The sequence below is a fragment of the Sceloporus undulatus genome, chromosome 7 (genome assembly GCF_019175285.1).
Source record: "Sceloporus undulatus isolate JIND9_A2432 ecotype Alabama chromosome 7, SceUnd_v1.1, whole genome shotgun sequence".
In the NCBI taxonomy this organism is placed as follows: Eukaryota; Metazoa; Chordata; class Lepidosauria; order Squamata; family Phrynosomatidae; genus Sceloporus; species Sceloporus undulatus.
Genome location: NC_056528.1, coordinates 26,448,649 through 26,468,577, shown reverse-complemented (window position 1 = coordinate 26,468,577; position 19,929 = coordinate 26,448,649). Strand labels below are relative to the sequence as shown.

Below are 19,929 nucleotides of genomic sequence, written 5' to 3'. Positions count from 1 at the left end.
AGGCCTAAAATACTGTACTTGCATTGACCTGTGGATAAGCTGACCCAGCTTATTTCTAGACATGAGTATTTACAGAAGTTCACCTCCATCTCCTTTTTGCTTTTCCTTCCTCCTTTTCTCTCTCTCAGTTGCTTTTCCTCTCCTTTCCTGCCCTCCCTGTCCCCTCCTCTTCTCTCCCTCCCTCCCTCCTTCCCTCCCTCCTCCTCCTTCCCTTTGTCTTCTCTGCCCCCTCCTTTTCCCTTCCTTCCTTCCCTCTTTCTCTCCCATCTCCAGCAGAGCAGGCTAAGGGCAAGGCAAGGCAGGGAGAAACCCAGGCCTCTCTGCCGGGGGATGGAGCATCCAACCTGGACAGAGGAAGAGGAGCAAGAAGGAGGAGAAGGAGAAGAGGAAGAGAGAAGGCCAGGCACCCAATGGCGGCAGGTACTGGGAGAGTGAGAAAGAAAGAAAGAAAGAAAGAAAGAAAGAAAGAAAGAAAGAAAGAAAAGAGAGAGGAGGGGACTGCCTCATCGCTCAGTGGGATCCAGGATGTATCCCAGTCCTTCTTCTCTCACCCAGCCCCAATATCTGTCTATCTATCTATCTATCTATCTTTCCTTCTTTCTCTTTCTTTCCCTCCCTATCCTATCCTATCCTATCCCATCTTATCTTATCATATCCTTCTCTCTCTCTCCTAACCTATTCTATCTATCCTATCTCTCTATCTCTCTTTCTGCACAATCCTATCTAATCTATCATATCTATCATATCTATCCTATCCTCTCTCTCTCCCTATCCTCTCTTATTCTATTCTTTCACTCCGTCTATCTCCCTGTCTATCCTATTCTCTCTCTTAACCTATTCATATCCTATACATTATATACATGTCATATTACTACTATATATATATGTTCTTCCATTTTATTCATTTCTGGTCTGTCGTGGCAAACTACAATATTTTCTTTACCCTTTACGTTTTGGATTGAATAGTCAAAATCTTGGAGTATTAAACTCATCTCAATAATTTACAGTTGTTACCTTTGGTTCAGCCAACGTAATGGCGAGTGATCGGGTTTTTTTATTACAAACTTTCTCCCCCATAAATATGCTTTCAGTTTGTTTAGGGCCCACACTATAGCCATACATGATGTTCAAGGCCTTGAGTCCCTATTTTGGGAGAAAGGAAATCATCATCATCATCATCATCATCATCATCATCATCATCATCATCATCATCATCTAGGCTATCTAGCCTGTCCTCTCCTCTCCTCTCCTCTCCTCTCCTCTCCTCTCCTCTTCTATACCTTCTATCTACCTATCTAGCATGTCATCTCTCTCTATCTCCTAAACTATTCTGTCTATACTATCCTACCTTTCTCTCTATCCTATCCTAGCTCTAATTTACTGTATTTATCTCATCCTATCTATCTATCTAATCTAATCTAATCTATCCTTCCTTCTTTCCTATCTAAACTAACTATCTCCATAGCCAGCCTGGCGTAGTGGTTTGAGTGTCAGACTATGACTCTGGAGACCAGGGTTCGATTTCTGGCTGAGCCATACAACCCACTTGGGCAAGAAGTCACACTCTCTCAGCCTCAGAGGAAGGCCATGGCAAACCTCCTCTGAACAAATCTTGCCCAGAGTGGTTCCCCTTTGGGTTGCCATAAGTCAGAAACTACTTGAAGGCACACAACAACAACAACAACAACAATCCCTGCCTCTCTTTTCGTCCTCCTTCTTTCACCCCAACCACTCAGTAGACACTTTGCATTCATCTCTCTGTTTCCCAGTATCCTTTCCCAGTTGCCCGTCCCTGCTTTAAACAGCTTTAAACCATTTAAGACTGTTAAGAATAATATAAACAGACTAAAAGCCCACTAGACAATTCAGCAAGTCGGAACAAGACGATTTGAAACCAGTTCATACAGATTAAAACCACACCGCTGTGCAGATTTGGATGAAATCAATTTGGCTCCCAGCGGCTTTAAGACAAAGCCCTGCTCTTACTCCATGCTGACAATTAAATTTGCACATCCTCTCTTGGCCTGTTTCCATTCTTCTGATTTATTCCTTTGTCTTTGCTTTCTCAGTTCTGGACGCTGAATCTCTTGGTGGAGACGAATGTCTGGAAGAAGATGAGGAAGAGCTCGAGACGAGTCTAGAGGACCCAGAGACGGAGAACGTGGGGAAATTCATTCCTGGAGGACGTGGCTGCTGCATCTTGACCCGCCGTGGCATCACTTTGCGTGTCCTCCTCAAAGATGGACTGATCGAACCTGGAGAAGGGGTGCTTTCTATTTACTACTTGGTGAGAAGGCCTTCCAGTTTCCATTTGCTCTCCAAAAGGATTTAGCAGAAGGCCAAGGGATCTAGGGCCTCATTCCCACCTACAGATAAATCGGTGTGTGATCTGAATCGATCCAAAATCGGAGCGTGGTTTATACTACATTTGCCCCAATTGCATTTTCTGTCATTTTCTGGCATCACAATAACCCACTTGTGGTTCGCATTCACGAATGAATCGATTCAAAATGATTTGGCTCCAGCCGGCCAAAGGGCAAATTTGAACCAATTCCGATCCGCTTGTGGTTCATGCTTGTGTTTGAATTGATTTGGTGAAAAAGATGCCCCCCCCCCAAAAAAAATCAGCACCAAAAAGACATAGGTTAAATGGGTCTGGTGCATGCCCCCCTCCCCCTGAATCGCTTCAGCGAATCGATTTAAGTGGGAACCAGGGTCGTTTGAACTGATTCAAACTGAATTGCTATCTGGTTTAAAAGGTAGTGGGAGTGAGGCCTAGGAGGCTTTGTGGATCACAGGCTGAACGTGAGCCAAGAGTGTGATGCAGAAGCTAAAAAGCCAATGCAATTCTAGGCTGCAGCAATAGGAGTGTAATGTCTAGATGAAGGGACATCATAGTGCCAGGGTTAGTCAGGCCTCACTTGGAATAATGTGTCCATTTGTGGGCATCACAATTCAAGAAAGATGTGGACAAACTGGAGCAGATCCAGAGGAGGGCAGCCAAAGTGGTGGAAGGTCTGGAAACCTCCAAGCCCTATAAGGAGTGGCTTAGGGAGCTGGATAGGTTTAGCCTTAAAAGAGAAGGTTAACATGCGACAAGAGAGCCACCCCAAAAACCACCCTCTTTGTGATCTGACTCCCCCATATCAAGGATGGAGGAAGCTTGTTTTCTGCTGCTCCAGAGATTAGGACATGGAGCAATGGGAACAGGGAAGAGATTCAGTCTAAACATTAGGAAGAACTTCCTAAGACAGTAAGAGCTGTTTGACAGTGAAAGAGGCTTCCTTGGAGTGGTGGAGTCTCCTTCTTTGGAGGTTTTAAACAAAGGCTGGATTGGAATTTGTTAGGTGTGCTTGGCTTGTATCTTCTTGCATGGCAGAATGGGTTTTGACTGGATGACCCTTGGGGTCTCTTCCAACTCTAGGATCCTATGACTCTATGGACTTTAAATTAGAATCAGAGCTAGGAGGGACCCCCAAGGGCCACCTAGTTCAGCCCCCTGCCATACAGGAATCCACAACTAAAGCACGCCTGGAAGATGCCCATCCAGCCTCTGTTTAGACTTGATCTAAAGAGAAGGGTCCACCAAAGAGAAGGTTCCCAGGCAGTCTGTTGGGGTTTCAAGTTACAGGAGAGCAGATTTTGTCTGAACATTAGACCCACAGAGTTGATCATTCCAGGAACAGAGATCCCACCTTAGGAAGAACTTCTTGATGGTAAGAGCTGTTCAACAGTAGAAGACGCTGCCTCAAAGGGTGCTGGAATCTCCTTCTTTTGGATAGCCATCTGTCTCAGGGAGGGCTTGGATGGTGTCTTCCTTGCATGGCAGAATGGGGTTGGACTGGATGGCCCTTGGAGTCCCTTGCAGCTTTATGAGTCTACAATTCTGTGATTTAAAACAGGGGAAGAAGTTCTTGGGCGACTTGCTGACGGACGGCAAGATTGTTTGGCAGGAGACGGGGCAGGTCTTCAACTCCCCCAGCGCCTGGGCAACCTACTGCAAAAAGCTGGTCAATCCGGCCAAGAAGTCCGGCTGCGGCTGGGCTTCGGTCAAATACAAGGGCCAGAAGTTGGACCAGTACAAGGCTGTCTGGTTGAAGAAATACCAGCCCAACGCTCCCCCTGCAGAGGAGGTGAATCTCTCCCCCACCATACCATGCAACCTTGTTTCTTTCCCTTGACCACAATCTAGTGTTACTTGGTGACATCCATCCTTGTTTTCATCTGTGATATGTTGAAAGGTTTGAATGGAGTAGAGGGTTGAGTGCTGGACTATGACTCTGGAGACCAGGGTTTGATTTCCAGCTTGGCCATGAAACCCAAGCAAGTCACACTCTCTCAGCCTCAGGGGAAGGCCATGGCAAACCTCCTCTGGACAAATCTGGCCAAGAAAGCCCCAGGATAGGTTCACCTTAGGGTTGGCGCAAGTCAGAAACAACTTGAAGGCACTCAACAGCAAGATGGCAAATGAATGGCCTAAATCGAACCTTGCCAACTTTCCTTCTGCAGGAAATAGGGGGCATTTTGTGAATGCCAAGATGGGCACAGCCAGCAATACTGACTATGGGCATCCCCTTGCCTTCCATGACAGCCATTTTGGCATGTGGCCAGACAAATTGTTTATGGTCATCTCCTTCCATGGCATCCATTCTGGGATGACACCTCCAATGTCTCCGAATCTCGAAGCTCCAAATAACTCGGGGACCCCTGTTACAAAGAGAGGGTTGGGGTTAACTTATTTTTATGTGTCTTTCTCTCCGGACCCGGCAGAGTTTGGTGAGTGAAGGAGAAGAGGAAGAGTTGGCAGAGGAGGAGGAAGACGAGGCCAAAGGGGTCAAGTCGTCCCTCTCAGAGTCCTTGCTGGGCAAGAAAGTGGAAGAAAAGACCCGAAAACAGCAAGGTAAAAGCCTCGCAGAATTGCATGGCACAGGTAAGCATGAGACTGTTAACTGAACATCTTGGTTTCAAGTGAAGCTTAGTACCAAGACAGGGTTTGCCCAGATATTTGGGGGTTGTTTCTAGTTATTTTGCCCTTTCCTATCAAAAGGAGCTGGATGTTGATCCCTGGTTGCCTTACACTGAACAATGTGCCATCCCTGCGTCAGTCCCAAATAAATAATTCCTTTTTATTCATGTTACGGGTTGAGTCTCCCTCATCCAAAATGCTTGGGAGCAGAAATGTTTTTGATTTCTGAACATTTGCATGTACATAATAAGACCTCTTGGAGATGGGACCCAGGTCTAAACATGAAATTCATTTATTGTTTTGTTAAACACCTTATAGGCTACACGTTATTTTATACACACTATTTTTAATAGTCTTGTGCATGAAACAAAGTCGGTGTGCACCGAACCATTGGGAAGCAAAGGTGTCACCCCTGTGGACACTTTTGGAGTACACTCATCCCTCCATATTTGCAGCTTTGATATTTGCGGCTTTGATTATTCATGGATTTGATTAATATGTTATCTCTAGGAATATCTAGGTCCTCCGGTGCAACTCTATGTTCAACTTTAACTAAATGTTGCCCTGAAAGACCTAGAGATTCCTAGAGAGGAAACTCTACTAGGTCTTTGTAGCTCTTTTAGCGCAGTTCTATGGTCAGTGTCTGTCGGACGTTGACCACAGAGTTGCCCTGGAGGACCTAGAGATTCCCAGAGTGGTGTCCTCTCAGGTTAAAAACATGGTGTTTGTGTTATTTGCAGTTTTTCCGTATTCACAGGGGCCTTGTGCCCCTAACCCTAGCAAATAGGGAGGGACAAGTGTATTTCGGATTCCAAATAAGGGAGACTCAACCTGTACTTTTATTTCGTCACTCTACAAAATAAACAAACGATTGAATGAAGTAGTCTACACACACACACACACACATACACACACACACCGAAACCATATGCACAAAGCAGGGAGGCAAAAATAAGACATGCCCTCCAATGCTTCACAGATGAAAACGGGGACATGCGTGGCCCAACAACATAAGCTAGGAAAGGATGCAGCAGTTTGCTTTTGCCTGAGACGACTGGAAAGGGCAAGATTCATTCCTCCTCCTCTCCTTTCCCCCATTCCCTTTCTTTCCAGATCACAGCAAGAAGCTAGACTATCGGAACCGAGTACCGGTCCGCTATTGCAACTTGGGGAATCGAGATTCTGCCAGGTATAAAGGATGTAGGGGAACTACCTTCCCCGCAAAGAGAAATGTGGCAAAAACTATTCCATTCCATGATTTCCTTTTTTAAGAAAGCAATGCTTCTAGTCCTTGTGATTTGCAGTGCGCTTTGTCTCCGCTGCAGGAGTCCTCACACTTTGGTAGAAGTGACCTCCTTTGCAGCTCTTAACAAATTCCAGCCTTTCAATGTCGCTATCTCCAGCAACGTCCTTCTGCTACTGGTATGTAATGCTTAATGAAACCAACAACAACAACAACAACAACAACAACAACAACAACAATTGGGGTTTGGTTCCAGAACCCTCCCATGGATCCCAAAATCTGTGGCTGCTCAAATCCCATTCATTACAATGGCATTGTAAAATGGTGTCCCTTACATACAATAGCAAAATCAAGGTTTGCCTTTTGGAATATGTGTATGTGTGTGTATGGGAATATTTTCAAGCCGTGGATGGTTGAATCTGTGGATAAAGAATCCGTGGATATGGAGGCCCAGCCGTAATAATACATTTCTTACCCGCTTTTCGAGGCGGTGAACAACAGATCAACAATACACAACATCAGTTAAACTATGAATCAGTTTAATAAGGCGTCCACATTTTAAAACAATCCACATTTATCCATCACCTGAATTCCCAATTTTAAATTATATGGATAAGCCTACCCAGAGCTGACTCGGTTGCCGGGTGTGTCTACATTGTCGAAATAATGCACTTCGGTGCCTCTTTAAGTGATGTAGCACCATCCTATAGAATCCAGGGATTAATAGCTTAATTTGAATCAGCTCAGAAGAAATCTCCTTGGCTATAAAAACCTATAGAAATCTCCTTCCTCTTAGGACTTTCACAGTCATTTAACCAAAAGCGAAGTGGTTGGTTACCTGGGCGGCCGATGGGACATCAACAGCCAACGTAAGTAACTTCTGCTGAGTTACGTTTGGACTAAGTCAGGATGTTGCAGAAAACTGTGTGTCAAAACTCAGCAGAGAGTATTGTCGATACTGGTCATGTATTGTTATCGATTATTGATTACTGATTATTTTAAAACCAGAAATCAGCAGGGAGATCAAGGAGCTGGATTGGAAAGGAAACATGTTTATGTTCAGCTGGAGCTGTTGTTCCCAGAGGAAATTCATATTCCAAATTCTGGGACCACGATTCTAAAACGAACCAAGTTTTTATAGTATTAAAATAATTACATTAAAAATAATGACATTAAAACTAATCACCGTCATATAACAGTACAATGCAATACAATTATACAATGGTCAGAAAGTGGAAATAGTATTCCTTACAGGAGGTCAGGGGGGTATGTTTGCCGGAAGAGATCCATCTTAAGTGCCTCTCAAATGCTTCCAAGGAGGCAATAAGACGGATCTCTTCCGGAAGACTATGCCATAATTTCGGAGCAGTCATAGGGAAGGCTCTTTGGGAAGCCGTTACAAATCTGGTTGGTTGATGTTCTAATAGATTCTTCGCAGCTGTTCGGAGAGTGCAGATTGTGTAGGGAGAGGCATTCTTGCAAGTAACTCAGACCCAAGCCATGTAGGGCTTTAAAGGTGATAACCAACACCTTGTATTGCGCCCGGAAGCTGATCGGCAGCCAGTGAAGAGATTTTAGGATAGGTGTTATGTGGTCCAACCTGGACAAACTGGTATGATATGATAGCCTTGTTTAAACATTTGAAGGGATGTCATATTGAGAATGGTGCAAGCTTGTTTTCTTCTGCTCCAGAGAATCGGACCCAGAGCAATGTATGCAAGCTACAGGAAAAGAGATTCCAGCTTAACATTAAGAGGAACTTTCTGACAGTAAGGGCTGTTTGACAGTGGAACACACTTCCTTGGAGAGTAATGGACTCTCCTTCTTTGGAGGTCTTTAAGCAGAGGCTGGATGGCCATCTGTCAGGGATGCTTTGACTGAGAGTTCCTGCATGGCAGAATGGGGTTGGACTGGATGGTCCTTGTGGTCTCTTCCAACTCTATGAGTCTATGATTCTATGAAGCTTGCCAAGGAAATCCCAGGATAGGTTTATGAGTCGAAGGCACACCATAAACTATCCAGGGCAGGGCAAATCTATCCCTTCTTCATCCTCAATTTCTCTTTCAGTGTTGACAGTACTGAGGGCATTTCCTTGCCGATCTCGTCTCGGAGATGGGGACCTGGCCGCAACTGTGGAGGAGGAGGTGAGGCTATAGGGGTGATACTAAGAGGTGTGTGTATCTCTCTCTCTGTGTGTATGTAAGTGAAAGGGTGGACAATTGTGGGAGCCATCCATCTTCAGGAACAAACATTGTTCAAAATGGTGATTGCAGTCAAGAAATAAGAAGACGACTAAGAATGGAGAGGGCAAGCTATGAAAGATCTAGAGAAGATCCTGGAGAGTAAAGGTAGACAACTGAGCACCAAAGTGAGGATCGCCCAAGCCATCATGTTCCCCACCAACATAAGAAGGCTCAGAAGATTACTAGGGATGCAAAGGGTAGCCATGAAAGAACAAGATCCTAAAGAGTAAAGATATACAACTGAGCACTAAAGTGAGGACTGAGTTTGCAGGAGGCATGATGGAGTCTCCTTCTTTGGAGCTTCTCAAACGGAGGCTGGGTGGGCATCTGTCACAAGGAGGGCTTTGGTGGTGTCTTCTTGCATGGCAGAATGACGTTGGAGTGGATGATCCTTAGTGCTCTCTTCCAATTCTGTGATTCTCTCCTTTCCAGATCTGCCAGAACCTCTTCCTCCGAGGGCTCTCCTTGGTGGGCTGGTACCATAGCCACCCTTTTGGTTACGCTCTCCCTTCGCTGCAGGACATCGACACCCAGATGGACTACCAGCTGAAGCTGCAGGGAACCAGCAACAGCTTCCAGCCCTGCTTGGCTCTCATCTGCGGTAAGGTATAAGGACGGGCTTTCTCCAACTATTTCCCACCCTTCCCCGACTTACCATAGGGACTTCTTGGAAGGTTTCTTCTTTAGGGCTCTGCTTTGGGCCAGACCCATTGGGAAACCAAGATGGATGGAAAACAAACCAAGGCAGGAGATTTAATGTGGTTGACATTATAAATCAGGTGTCTTGGCTCAGCACAACAGGTCCCAGTTTTGCTCAATCTGCAGCATGGTTTGAATGTTGGACTAGGACTCTGGAGGCTAGAGTTAGATTTCTGGCTTGGCTGTGGAAACCCAATGGGTGACCATAAGGAAGTCACGCTCTCTCAGCCTCAGAGGAAAACAAGAGCAAAGCCCCGCTAAAGAAACTTGCCACAGAAAACCCTGCGAGAGGTTCGTGGGTTGGAAATGACTTTGTAGAGGGTAGATTTGAATTGGAATTTCACTTAGGAGTTGAAAATTATAGTGCTGAAATGTATTGAGATCCAAGGTTGCTATTTCAGGTCATGCCAGATCCTTGGCTTTGGAATGCAATGGCCCTGAATTGGTTCCTGCTTTAAGCTATTAGTCAAAACAAAAGGGTTGTAATACAAGACAGTTGGAGACAGTGAAAGAAAAACATATAGATAATAGTTGGACTGATGGATACCACTCAAGGTGTAATATTAGAGTATCCAATGAGTATACAGGGGTGTAAAGGTTTAATTCAAAGATAACCAATGAGATGTAATTTGTAGCTTTCTTTGTTCAAAATATTATAAAAGCTTGGATCATTTTTGGAATCAGGGTCCCAGTAATTTGGATGTATTTCCTCTGGGAACGCTGAAGCAATAAATGATGTTTTCCTTTCCAATCGGCTCCGGGTCTCCCAAGTAAATCTGGTTATAATTTTGGTTTTCATTCATCTCCTGGCTCTGTTGGTTGTTTCTTTTCTCAGTTATATGAATCAGGACCTACATCTTTTTCTTTTGTTCTGGAAAGGGATGAAAAACAGGTAGCAAGGCGTTCCGTAATTTCATTTGCTGCAAAGAGAAGGAGGGGTTGGTGGAGCCATGGAGATCTCCTGCTTCGGACAATCTCAGTTACGTTGCACTTAACTCAGTTTGTAGTTAATTCATGGAAGTTCTTTCTGCGCTTGTCCTTTTAGGGCCTTACTTCCCAGGCAACCAAGGTGCGGAGTCGAAGATCTCCCCTTTCTGGGTCATGCCTCCTCCAGAGGTAGGTCCTGCAATCCCTGCCAATGAACCAACTCAAGGAGAGAGGGGACTGAGCAAGCCATTTTGTACTGATTATTGATCTAGTACAGATGATTGATCTGGTAGGTTAGCACTGTCTATTCCAGGGTTGTGGATGGCGTGGTGGGACACATATAGCATTTTCATAGGTCCAGCGTGGCTCTTGGGAAACCGCCTGGCTTCCCCAAGCCACTGGTTTGTGTCTATGTATCTTCTCATCCCTTATGGACTTCCACAAATGTCTTAGCGTTTTCTTAGACAAGGGACACTGATATGTTGAGAAGGCAAAATGCTTCTGCACACTTTGCAAGGGAGAAGACTTGTGGTCTTCCAGATAGACTGCAGTGCCCATCAGCTCTAAAGATGATGGGAATTGCAGCCCAGCAACACCTATAGAGCCATATGTTGCCCACCTTTGCTCTAATGCCAACAGAAATCTTTTTTTGCTTGGCCTTGGAAACCCAATGGGTGAATATAGGCCAGTCACACTCTCTCAGCTTCAGGGAAGGCCATGGCAAACCTCTTCTGAACAAATATGGCCAAGAAAACCCCAGGATAGCATAGTCTTAGGATCGCCACAAGTCAGAAACGACTCAAAGACACACACTCGCAATAACAATTATTATTATTATTGCTCTCAACCTCAATGAAGGCCACGGCAAGCCTCCTCTGAACAACTCTTGCCAAGAAGACCTCAGGAGAGGATTGCCATAAGTCAGAAATGACTTGAAGGTACACAACAACAACACAAGGAATACAGTTTTGTTTATGATGTTCTGCAGTTCCTGGATAAAGCCACCAGGGGGAGCCCTGCAACTGTCTCATTGCCCATATTCTGCTTTCATGGCCACTTCCATTGCCACAGCCCAAGGAATCCTGGGATTTGCAGTTCAGGGAGGAAGCATTGAGCACTCTCAGTTGGAGAGCTCTAGTGCAGTGATGGAGACCGAGTGCCCAAACTACTACACAAAACCCACTTATTTATTGCAATGTGCCGCATCCCTCTGGATTTCTAGTGAAGTCTGTGTTAGGACGATGGTGCGTGTGCTCATAGAGAGGGCTCTGAGTGCCACCTCTGGCACGTGTGCCATAGGTTCGCCACCACTGCTCTAGCGCCTTGCTAAGCTACAAACCCCCGGATCGTCTAATCAGTTATTAAGTGGCATCAAAGCTGTATGGATTGTGAAATGTGAATGAGTTCCAAGTCTCTTGTACCCTCCTTTATATAAAAAGACATGCAACTAATACACAGTAGGACCTTGGCCCCCTTAAATTCTGACTGTAATGGAAAGAAAAATGAACAAGAGGGTAAAAATTAGCACTCTACGTCTAAACAATCCTATTAAAATCACTAATAACTGTTCATTTTTGGGTGCTTTCAAGTCCTTTCCGACTTATGATGAAGGCGAACCTAAGGTGAATCTATCCTGGGGTTTTCGTGCCATGATTTGTTCAGAGGAGGTTTGCGATGGCTTTCCCCTGAGGCTGGGAGAGTGTGACTTGCCTAAGGTCCATCCAATAGGTTTCTCAGCTGAGCTGGGACTCGAACCATAGCCACAGATTAGATTTCGTATTGCTGGAAAAGTCCATAAACGGTGGCCGACCTTCCAAAAAGCCTTGGCTTCTCCTTTAGAATCCAAAATTTATTTGGCCCTTTGGGTAAACTCCACAGCTTTCCCACTCAGTTTTGTACCTCAAAAACCTCGGTGGAAACTGGTGGCTCCTATATCCAAGCTGCAGGAAAAGAGATATCCACCGAAACATTAGGAAGAACGTCTTGATGGAAAGATCTGTTTGAAAGCAGAACATTGCTTCTTTGGGGTTTTTTAAACAGAGGCTGGATTGGCCATTCGGGAGTGCATTGATGGTATATTCCTGCATGGCAGGATGGGGTTGGATTGGATGACTCTTGGGGTCCTTTCCAACTCTAGGGTTCTAGATCAGTAGGATTGCAAATGGGTTTTCGTCCAAGGGGGCCTCAGAACAGTCCTTGAAAGTGCAGGTTAAAACTAAGAGTGGATTCGCTGACATTACAGCTACCAGCCGGCATTGGGAAAGGGATTCAAACTTGTCTCATTGTTTCCCCCCCCCCCCTCTTCTATTCCATCAGCAAAGACCGTACGATTATGGCATCCCCATGGAAGTGGAAGTCACCTACGTCCAAGACGGGTTCCTGACCAACGACATTCTCCATGAGATGGTATGCCGGCTTCCTCTCCATCTTAAGAACTACAGCGTTTTTACAAAGCTTCTTAACATTTGTCTCGCTGTAGCATCAAATGCACTTTCTCCCCAAATGTGTTGCAACAAGATCTTGTTGTCACGTGCCTTTGAGTCGTTTCCGACTTATGGTGGCCCTAAGATGACATTATCATGGGGTTTTCTGGGGCTGAGAGTGTGTGACTTGCCCAGTGGATTTCCATGGCCAAGCGAGGTTTCGAACCCGGTTTTCCAGAGTTGTAATCTTGACGCACAAACCCCTAGGCTACACTGGTGAAAATTTTACAAGGTGACAATGGATTTGTTCTTAAAGCTTCCATGACTGACTGGCTGATTCATGGATTAAAAAGGAACCCAGCATGAAATAGTACCTTATGTTAAAGTATATTGATCTGTGTTGATTTAACAGTGTTTTGTGGTTTCACGTTGTTATATATGGAGTTAATACTCAGTGGAGAACCAATGTGGTGGAGTGGTTTAAGCGCTGGGTTAGGACTCTGGAGATCTGGGTTCGAATCCCTACTTGGCCATACTCTCTCAGCCTCAGAGGAAGACACTGGGGATCCCCATACAAGTACTAACCAGGGCTGACCCTACTTCGCTTCCAAGGCAGGAGTGCGTTGTGTGTGTGCTTTTAAGTCGGCTTATGGTGACCCCATGGATTTCAAAGGGTTTTCTTAGGCAAGGAAGACTCAGAGGTGGTTTGGCCAGTTCCTTCCCCCAAAATAAAGCCTATGGTGTCTGGTATTTGTTGGCAGTCTCCCATCCAAAGACTAACCAGGGCTGAGCCTGCTTAGCTTCCAAGATGAGATGGGATCTAGTGCCTTTAGGACATTTTAGGCACTGTGTGTATCTGTGGCTTCAAGTCCCTTGTTGACCCCTTGGATTTCAGAGGGTTTTTTTAGGCAAGGAAGACTCAGAGGTAGTTTTGCCAGTTCCTTCCTTTGAAATACAGCCTACAGGTATTCATTGGCAGTCTCCCATCCAAGGACTAACCAGGGCTGAGCCTGCTTAGTTTCCAAGATCAGATGGGATCTGGTTGTGCATAGGTGCCTTCAAGCCACTGATCAACCTATGGTAACCCCATGAATTTCACAGAGATGAAGATTACTCAGAGGTGGTTCCGCCAGTTCCTTCCTCTGAAATAAAGCCTACACTTATGTCTCCTATCCCCACCTTTAGATGTTGCTGGTGGAGTTTTACAAAGGAGCTCCAGACGTGGTGAAGTTTCAAGAGATGTGGAATCAGGAGCAGACCTACTTGGATAAGCTCAAGGTAAGAACAAACCAATGACGGTGCAGACATGGCCTTCTCCAAGCATGCCTTTGTCTCCCGCCAAAGCAGGTTGGCTTCTTTGGAACCGATTTCTGCAAAATGGGAGCAACTTGAACCCATAATTGGTGCCTCTGTGACAGTCTACCCAATGCCCCTATCCCAAGTATAGCAGACCCTCCACATTCGCTGGGATTAGGACCACAGGACCCCTGTGAAAGTGGGAAAACCACAAATGAAAAAAAAAACAACAACACACACTTGTCTCTCCCTATTTGCTAGGGTTAGGGGCACAAGACCCCCATGAATATGGAAAAACCGCAAATAACAAAAACACCACGTTTTACCCAAGAGGAGACCTCTCTAGGAATCTCTGGGTCCTCTAGCGCAACTCTTGTGGTCAACGTCCGACAGACACTGACCACAGAGTTGCACTGGAGGAGCTACAAAGGGCTAGTATAGTATTCTCTTTAGGGATCTCTAGGACTTCCAGTGCAACTTTTAGTTAAAGTTGACCACAGAGTTGCACTGGAGGACCTAGATATTCCTAGAGGGAACATATTAATCAAATCCGTGAATAATCAAAGCTGCAAATATGGAGGGATGGGTGTACTATGTTTTATAACCTGAGAGAAGACCTCTCTAGGAATCTCTAAAATCCTCCAACGCAACTCCTGTAGTCAACATCGACCTGAAGTTGACTGTAGAACCATATTACAAATGCCTAGAGAAGTGTTCTCTCTAGGTCCTCTGTCGCAACTCTATGGTCAACCTCTGGCAGAGTCATGCTGGAGGATTTGGAGATTCGTAGAGAGTATACATTCATCAAATCTGTGAACAAGCAGACCCACCAAAAGCCAAAAGCACAAATGCGGAGGGTCAACGGTTGGAAAATTGGATCGCTCCCCTATAAATGGCCTCTCTAGGACATCCTCCCCAAATAGCAAAAGTGCCCCTTGTGGACATTTTGACGTACAATATCATTTGATTTTTTAAAAACCATTTTATCTGATCGTAGCTGGAGATGTTTGGATGAAAACTGCTGGACTTTCTCTCTGCAGGGCTCTCTGGCTTCCAGGACACCAAAGGACCAAGGTTTCGGACACATCCTGGAACAAGTCTACAGCGTCCTCAAACACAGCAGCTGATGCCAGGCTCTGGAAAGAAGTCATTCTTGTTTCTTTGTGTGTTTAAGAGTGAGATGGATACTCTCATGGGAGCCGCAACACCGTGTTGGATTGTGGATGGGTCAGAAGGGGGTACAAGTCTGTTTTCATTTTTCTTGAAGTCCCAATATTTGTCCTAGTCTAGAAGGAGACCTTGGTGTAGCGGAAAGTCTTGGCAGCCGGGGTCTACCTTTTTGAAGTTAGTCGAGGATGGAGACCAATTTTACCTTGGAATATCGGAAGTGACATTACATCACTTCTGGGTGCCAGTTTTCATCCTTTCGGAGGGTGGGCAAGCTAGTATCACCACATTTAGGGGGCAGCTGGACCTCTCCAAAGATAGTCTGAACCGCTCCCTGCTGGGAATGCTTTAGCTGGCGATCCTGCATTGAGCAAAGGGTTGGATTTGTTGGCCTCTGGGGTCCCCTTCCAACTCTGTGGTACCGTATATACATGACTAAAGGTCGACCTCATGTATAAGTCGAGGGCAGGTTTTGGGGCCAAAATTCAATTTCTCATTTTGGAAGTTAGTCCAAGCCCAATACGAGTCCCATTCCCCTCCTGTGTTGTTAGAAAACAGGCAAAAGAGGCCAACAGGCTGCCTTCAAACATTTAATATTTTCATTTTTTTTAATTCAAGGATACAAAACGAAACGGAAGAAAAAAATAATTCATGAACAAGAATGAAAGAAGGTGTGCTTTTTGTTTTCTTTCTCAATAAATTGTCCAGACGAAGGTGTTGTTTTTTGGGGGGAGGCCAGAGAGAGAAAATCTTGTTTCATTCCATTTAACAAAATCCGGTGCCTGGAGCTATACCCCATGGTGACAACGTAAGCGATTAAGAGAGTCGGTATATACACAAGTCCAGTCCTTTTGCACCCCCAAAACATTTAGTGGTCCTGGTAGATGTACGATGTGAGGAGGAAAGCAAGGTAAGAAGGAAAAGTAGGGTACAATTGCAAAACAACTGGATCCGGAAAGTAAAATTATCCCACACTGAAAGTATCTCACACACAGACCCCTCCAAAACACATGCTTGCAACAGAGAAATAAGTCTGCAAGGTACTCATTCCAGGTAAGTTGGGGAAGGAAGGTTTTTTTTTTACGAAGGGGGGTTAAATATAGGATCCAAGGAACTTTTTATTCTATCCAGACAACACCTCAAAATTCACATTAGGGACCAAACAGACAAGAGAAGACTGGGCGCGAATGTGCTTGGTTAAGAAAACGGGGAGACGTGCGGAAGGTCTTGTGAAGATATTTAAAGAAAAGATACCGAATTAGGACAGCAAGGAAAGGGATATTATATACATATAAGTTGCTTGTACAAGATTACAAATTACATCCATCCCCTGCGGCTACAGACGTAACCAGGCGAGGGGACGGAGAGACCCGACTACAAAATTAAGTTGGTTGAAATATAGATATATAAAATATATGAATATAAATATTACAGGTATGTCAAATACTGGAGAAACCCAATGGGCCGGGGGGGGGGGGGATTAGCTATTTATATATCTGGGACTGCAGCCGAAAGGTGGATGATGCTAGGTGGGAAAGGCTAGCCCATTTCTCTCTTTCAGATACAGTTTTAAGTACTACTGTACTTATATTGCAGTTTCTTCCACTGACACTTACATCCTTCTTCCCCAAAGTGTCCCTGGAAATCTACCACAGCACTACCCAGCTTTAATATCCCTATTCTTAGCCACAACTCCAAGCAGCCCTGGGGAGCTAAAAGGACTGTTTGACCCTGGGGCCACCACCTCTTAGGCCCTGCAGAGCCCACTCTCTAAGTTTACATTGGCCTGAATTCTACCACCATGTTGAAGCTTACACCAGGCTTTCTTTCCCCAAGATGGTAGCATTTTATTAATGTTTTTATGGAAGAGAGAATACAGACCTGGCTGAATGACCTCCCTGCAAAAATCAAGGTGCTTCCCTAGGAAGGAAGCAAATCGATGGACTGCTCTGAGCCTACAGGAAAAAAAGAGATGGAGGAAGGAGAATTCATCATGGCTGGGTTTGGTCCCACTGCCTGCAGTGAGAAAGCAGCACCGTAAAGACACTAGATTTAGGATGGGGAATATATAAAGTTTTAAGTACTGCTAAATATGGCTCAGCTATTCTGTCGGGGTGTTCCTTTGCCCCAGTAGAGAGTTGCATTCAGACCAAGGCTGAATCGGAAAGAAAAGCAACTAGTGGGAAGAATTAAGTGCCAACCAGAACGTACGGCAGCCCTTGGGTTTGCCTGGGTGCAAATCCTAAGTGGAACATTCCTTACCAGGGGAGAAAATACAATTTCATGCCAAATGATTTAGAAAAGGGAGGGTTCTTTCCACTGTCTCTCCCCAAACCAAATGGAAAGTGTTGGCATAAAGACCGACATCCCTGCCAAATGGGGCCATCCCCTCTCTTGCCAGAGACCTGACAACAATTTGCAAGCTAAAATCAACCCACTGAATGAAAATACGTTTCAACTATACCTCTCCAGGATTTTGGATGGGGTGCCACCCTTCAAAAGGAGGCCAAGGCACATAGAGAAAGAACTAGAGAGCTTATCATTTGTGCGTGTCTGGAGTTTTGGGGGAAACCTTTTGGAGAGTTAAAACAGGCTCCTGAGTGGGAAGCACCCAGTGACTGGGCTCCTGAAGCTGAAAGTGGTGGTACGCTGTGGGTGTGGATCTGGCTGTTCCTAAATACAGCCTTATTCCTTCTGGGATGGGTCTTTCCCAAGTTTTCAAAAGCGGGCTAGCCCAAGTTTGCGATCGCATCGCCTCAGGGAAGCCCACCCTCTCCTTTGTCCAGCCTCCCTGCCCCTGGGAGCTGAAAGCTGTTGGAGGCTCGGTCCCGGTTGCCACACTGCATTCATGCATGCAAGGTAGCTTATTAAAAACCACCCACGAAGCAAAGAGCAGAAAATGCTGGTGCTGAAGAAAGGTTTCCAGGTGGCTAGACAAGGCTAGGACTAGCAGCCCAGAGGTGGCCCCACTTTCTACAGAGAAGCTTCCATATTTCCACCTCATCTTTCTGAGACACCCAACGCCCACATCTCACATTGAAGCAAGGTCCCATTGCTACTCCCTTTCCCCTCAGCCCTTTCAACTGCCTTACACCAACCAGCAGTCGTCCAGATGCGCTGGACTACTACAATTCGCATCCACGACCTGGCTGGCTGAGAATGACAGGAGTTGTAGTCCCAAGAGATTGCAAGGAGTCCCCCAGCTGGGGGAAAAGGCTGCCTCAGGAAAACATGGCGGGGCGGAAATATTCAAGATGGCTCTTAAGATCAAGGAAGAAGAGTCCTATTTCTCAAGGTGCAGAGAGACACAAGCTCCCTAGTAGTGTTTTCAGAGAAACTGGCCCCACAGAAGATAGATGGAAAGCAAGGCAGCCGGTCTTAAATTCTTGCGGAGTTGTTTCTTGTCTCCGACATACCAACATTTATGATTCAGGCCAGCCTGAAGCCCTCAGCAGTAAAACACCCCTGATAATTGCTAACAGTGGTTCCCAAAATCTGGCCCTCCAAATGTTTGGGGCTTCAGCTCTCAGAGTCAGCCATCTTCACCTACGGTCGGGGATTCTGGAAGCTAAAGGCCAAACACTTGCAGGGGATAGAGTTTGGGAACCCATGGGCTGCTACACAAGCCCCGATTTTTCCCACAGTGTGCTGTTTGTGTGTGTGTGTGTGCGCACATGGGGTGAAACCAGAGAAACCAAACTCTTTGTTGGTGGAGCAGGGGAGGAAAAAATATCAAGAAGCTGATCACAAACCAGAACAGGAAACACACAAACATATAAGTGCAATATGTTTCCAATCCTCCCTGCTCCATCCCCGCCACTGGCATAACTTGGCTTAACATCCTGAAGTTGAAGGAACAGGAGGAAAACAAAAAAGGAAGGAGACAGCAGAACAGGGCCAGGGTGTCAGTTTGAGCCCCCCCCCCCCCCTTGTGCTTCTGCTTCCCCCATCATTCTGGTAACATTTTTGCAGCAATACGAAAGTTCCCACTCGCGGCGTGGGAAATTAGTGTCAGGAAATTACTCCACGGAATGTAAAAGGCGGGGAGGAGGAAAGAAGAACGCCTTCTCTCTTTCTCTCCTCGGTCTGCCATGGGCCGACCAGGTGGGTAGAGGAGAGGAAGGGATGGGGAGAGAAGGAGAGAGAAACGCAAGTCAGAAACGAGAGAGTGGCCCTTTCACTGAGGTAACGGGACCAACACCTCCACGTAGTTGAGGGGGAAAAAGCCCGACTGGCCGTTGATCATGCCCTCGTACCAGTTCTCATCGATCTGATTGGTCAGAGTGATGATGTCGCCTTCCTTGAAGCCCAACTCGCCGTCATTCTCAGGCTCGAAGTCGTAGAGCGCCTTGCAGCAAGGCTGGTCCAAGTGAGCTGGGGAAGAGGCCCAGAGGGAGCAATTAGGAAGCAGTACTTATTACTGTTGTTATTATAACCTCAACCATCTGTAAAGGCCTGGCAGCACCAAACTGTTTTAACTTACTGTTAAAAAGGTTTTAGCTTGGGTGCAGAGAGGGCCTTCTCTTTGCTGGCTCCCTAGTTTTGGAAAACCCTCCCCTTGGTAGGCCTTACTGCGGCTGACTTTGCTGTCATTCTTGTGCTAAGTCAAAATGTTATTTGCAAATGCCTTTTGGGCCTAACAGTTGGTGAGGGTGAGTTGCTGTTTTTATTATTACCATAGCTTGAGTCTCCCTTATTATCCAAAATGCTTAGGACCAGAAGTGTTTTAGATTTCATATATATATATTGATTTTGGAATATTTGCATATACAGAATGAAGTATCTTAGAGATGGGTCCCAAGTCTAAACACAAAATGCATTCATGTTTCATATATATTTTTATACACATAGCCTGAAGGTAATTTTATACAGGATGTTTTAAATATTTCTGTGCGTGAAACAAAATTTGTGTACACTCAAACATCGGAAAACAAAGGTGTAGTTACTATCTCAGCCACCCATGTA

General features: G+C 45.5%; 2 protein-coding genes across 7 annotated transcripts in view; one reads left to right on the top strand and one right to left on the bottom strand.

Moving 5' to 3' along the window:
* The first annotated feature begins 235 nt into the window (after positions 1-235).
* MPND (MPN domain containing) lies at positions 236-15,677 on the top strand. 2 transcript variants are annotated; one of them, XM_042478656.1, is made up of 13 exons: positions 236-420; positions 2,070-2,287; positions 3,903-4,133; positions 4,771-4,900; positions 6,080-6,155; positions 6,292-6,388; positions 7,006-7,078; positions 8,277-8,353; positions 8,885-9,053; positions 10,197-10,267; positions 12,395-12,484; positions 13,687-13,779; positions 14,838-15,677. In XM_042478656.1, exons 1-13 carry the CDS (start codon positions 411-413, stop codon positions 14,922-14,924), a joined length of 1,422 nt encoding a protein of 473 aa, XP_042334590.1. In that variant the 5' UTR covers positions 236-410; the 3' UTR covers positions 14,925-15,677. The 2 variants fall into 2 exon arrangements, with proteins under 2 accessions (XP_042334590.1, XP_042334589.1); XM_042478655.1 differs by having other exon boundaries at positions 4,771-4,930.
* Positions 15,542-19,929, bottom strand: part of SH3GL1 (SH3 domain containing GRB2 like 1, endophilin A2) — a 31,397-nt gene continuing 27,009 nt past the window's right edge. For all 5 annotated transcript variants that reach the window (XM_042478659.1, XM_042478661.1, XM_042478657.1 and 2 more), the window contains one exon: positions 15,542-19,338. In XM_042478659.1, the coding sequence (XP_042334593.1) occupies positions 19,142-19,338 (197 nt within the window). In that variant the 3' untranslated portion in view covers positions 15,542-19,141. The remainder of the gene's footprint in view (positions 19,339-19,929) is intronic.

Bases quoted from the DNA above. Each gene is read 5' to 3' on its own strand.
- MPND (XM_042478655.1), top strand. The intron at 2,288-3,902 runs GTGAGAAGGCCT...GATTTAAAACAG, and splicing joins TGCTTTCTATTTACTACTTG to GGGAAGAAGTTCTTGGGCGA. The intron at 9,054-10,196 runs GTAAGGTATAAG...TTGTCCTTTTAG, and splicing joins CTGCTTGGCTCTCATCTGCG to GGCCTTACTTCCCAGGCAAC.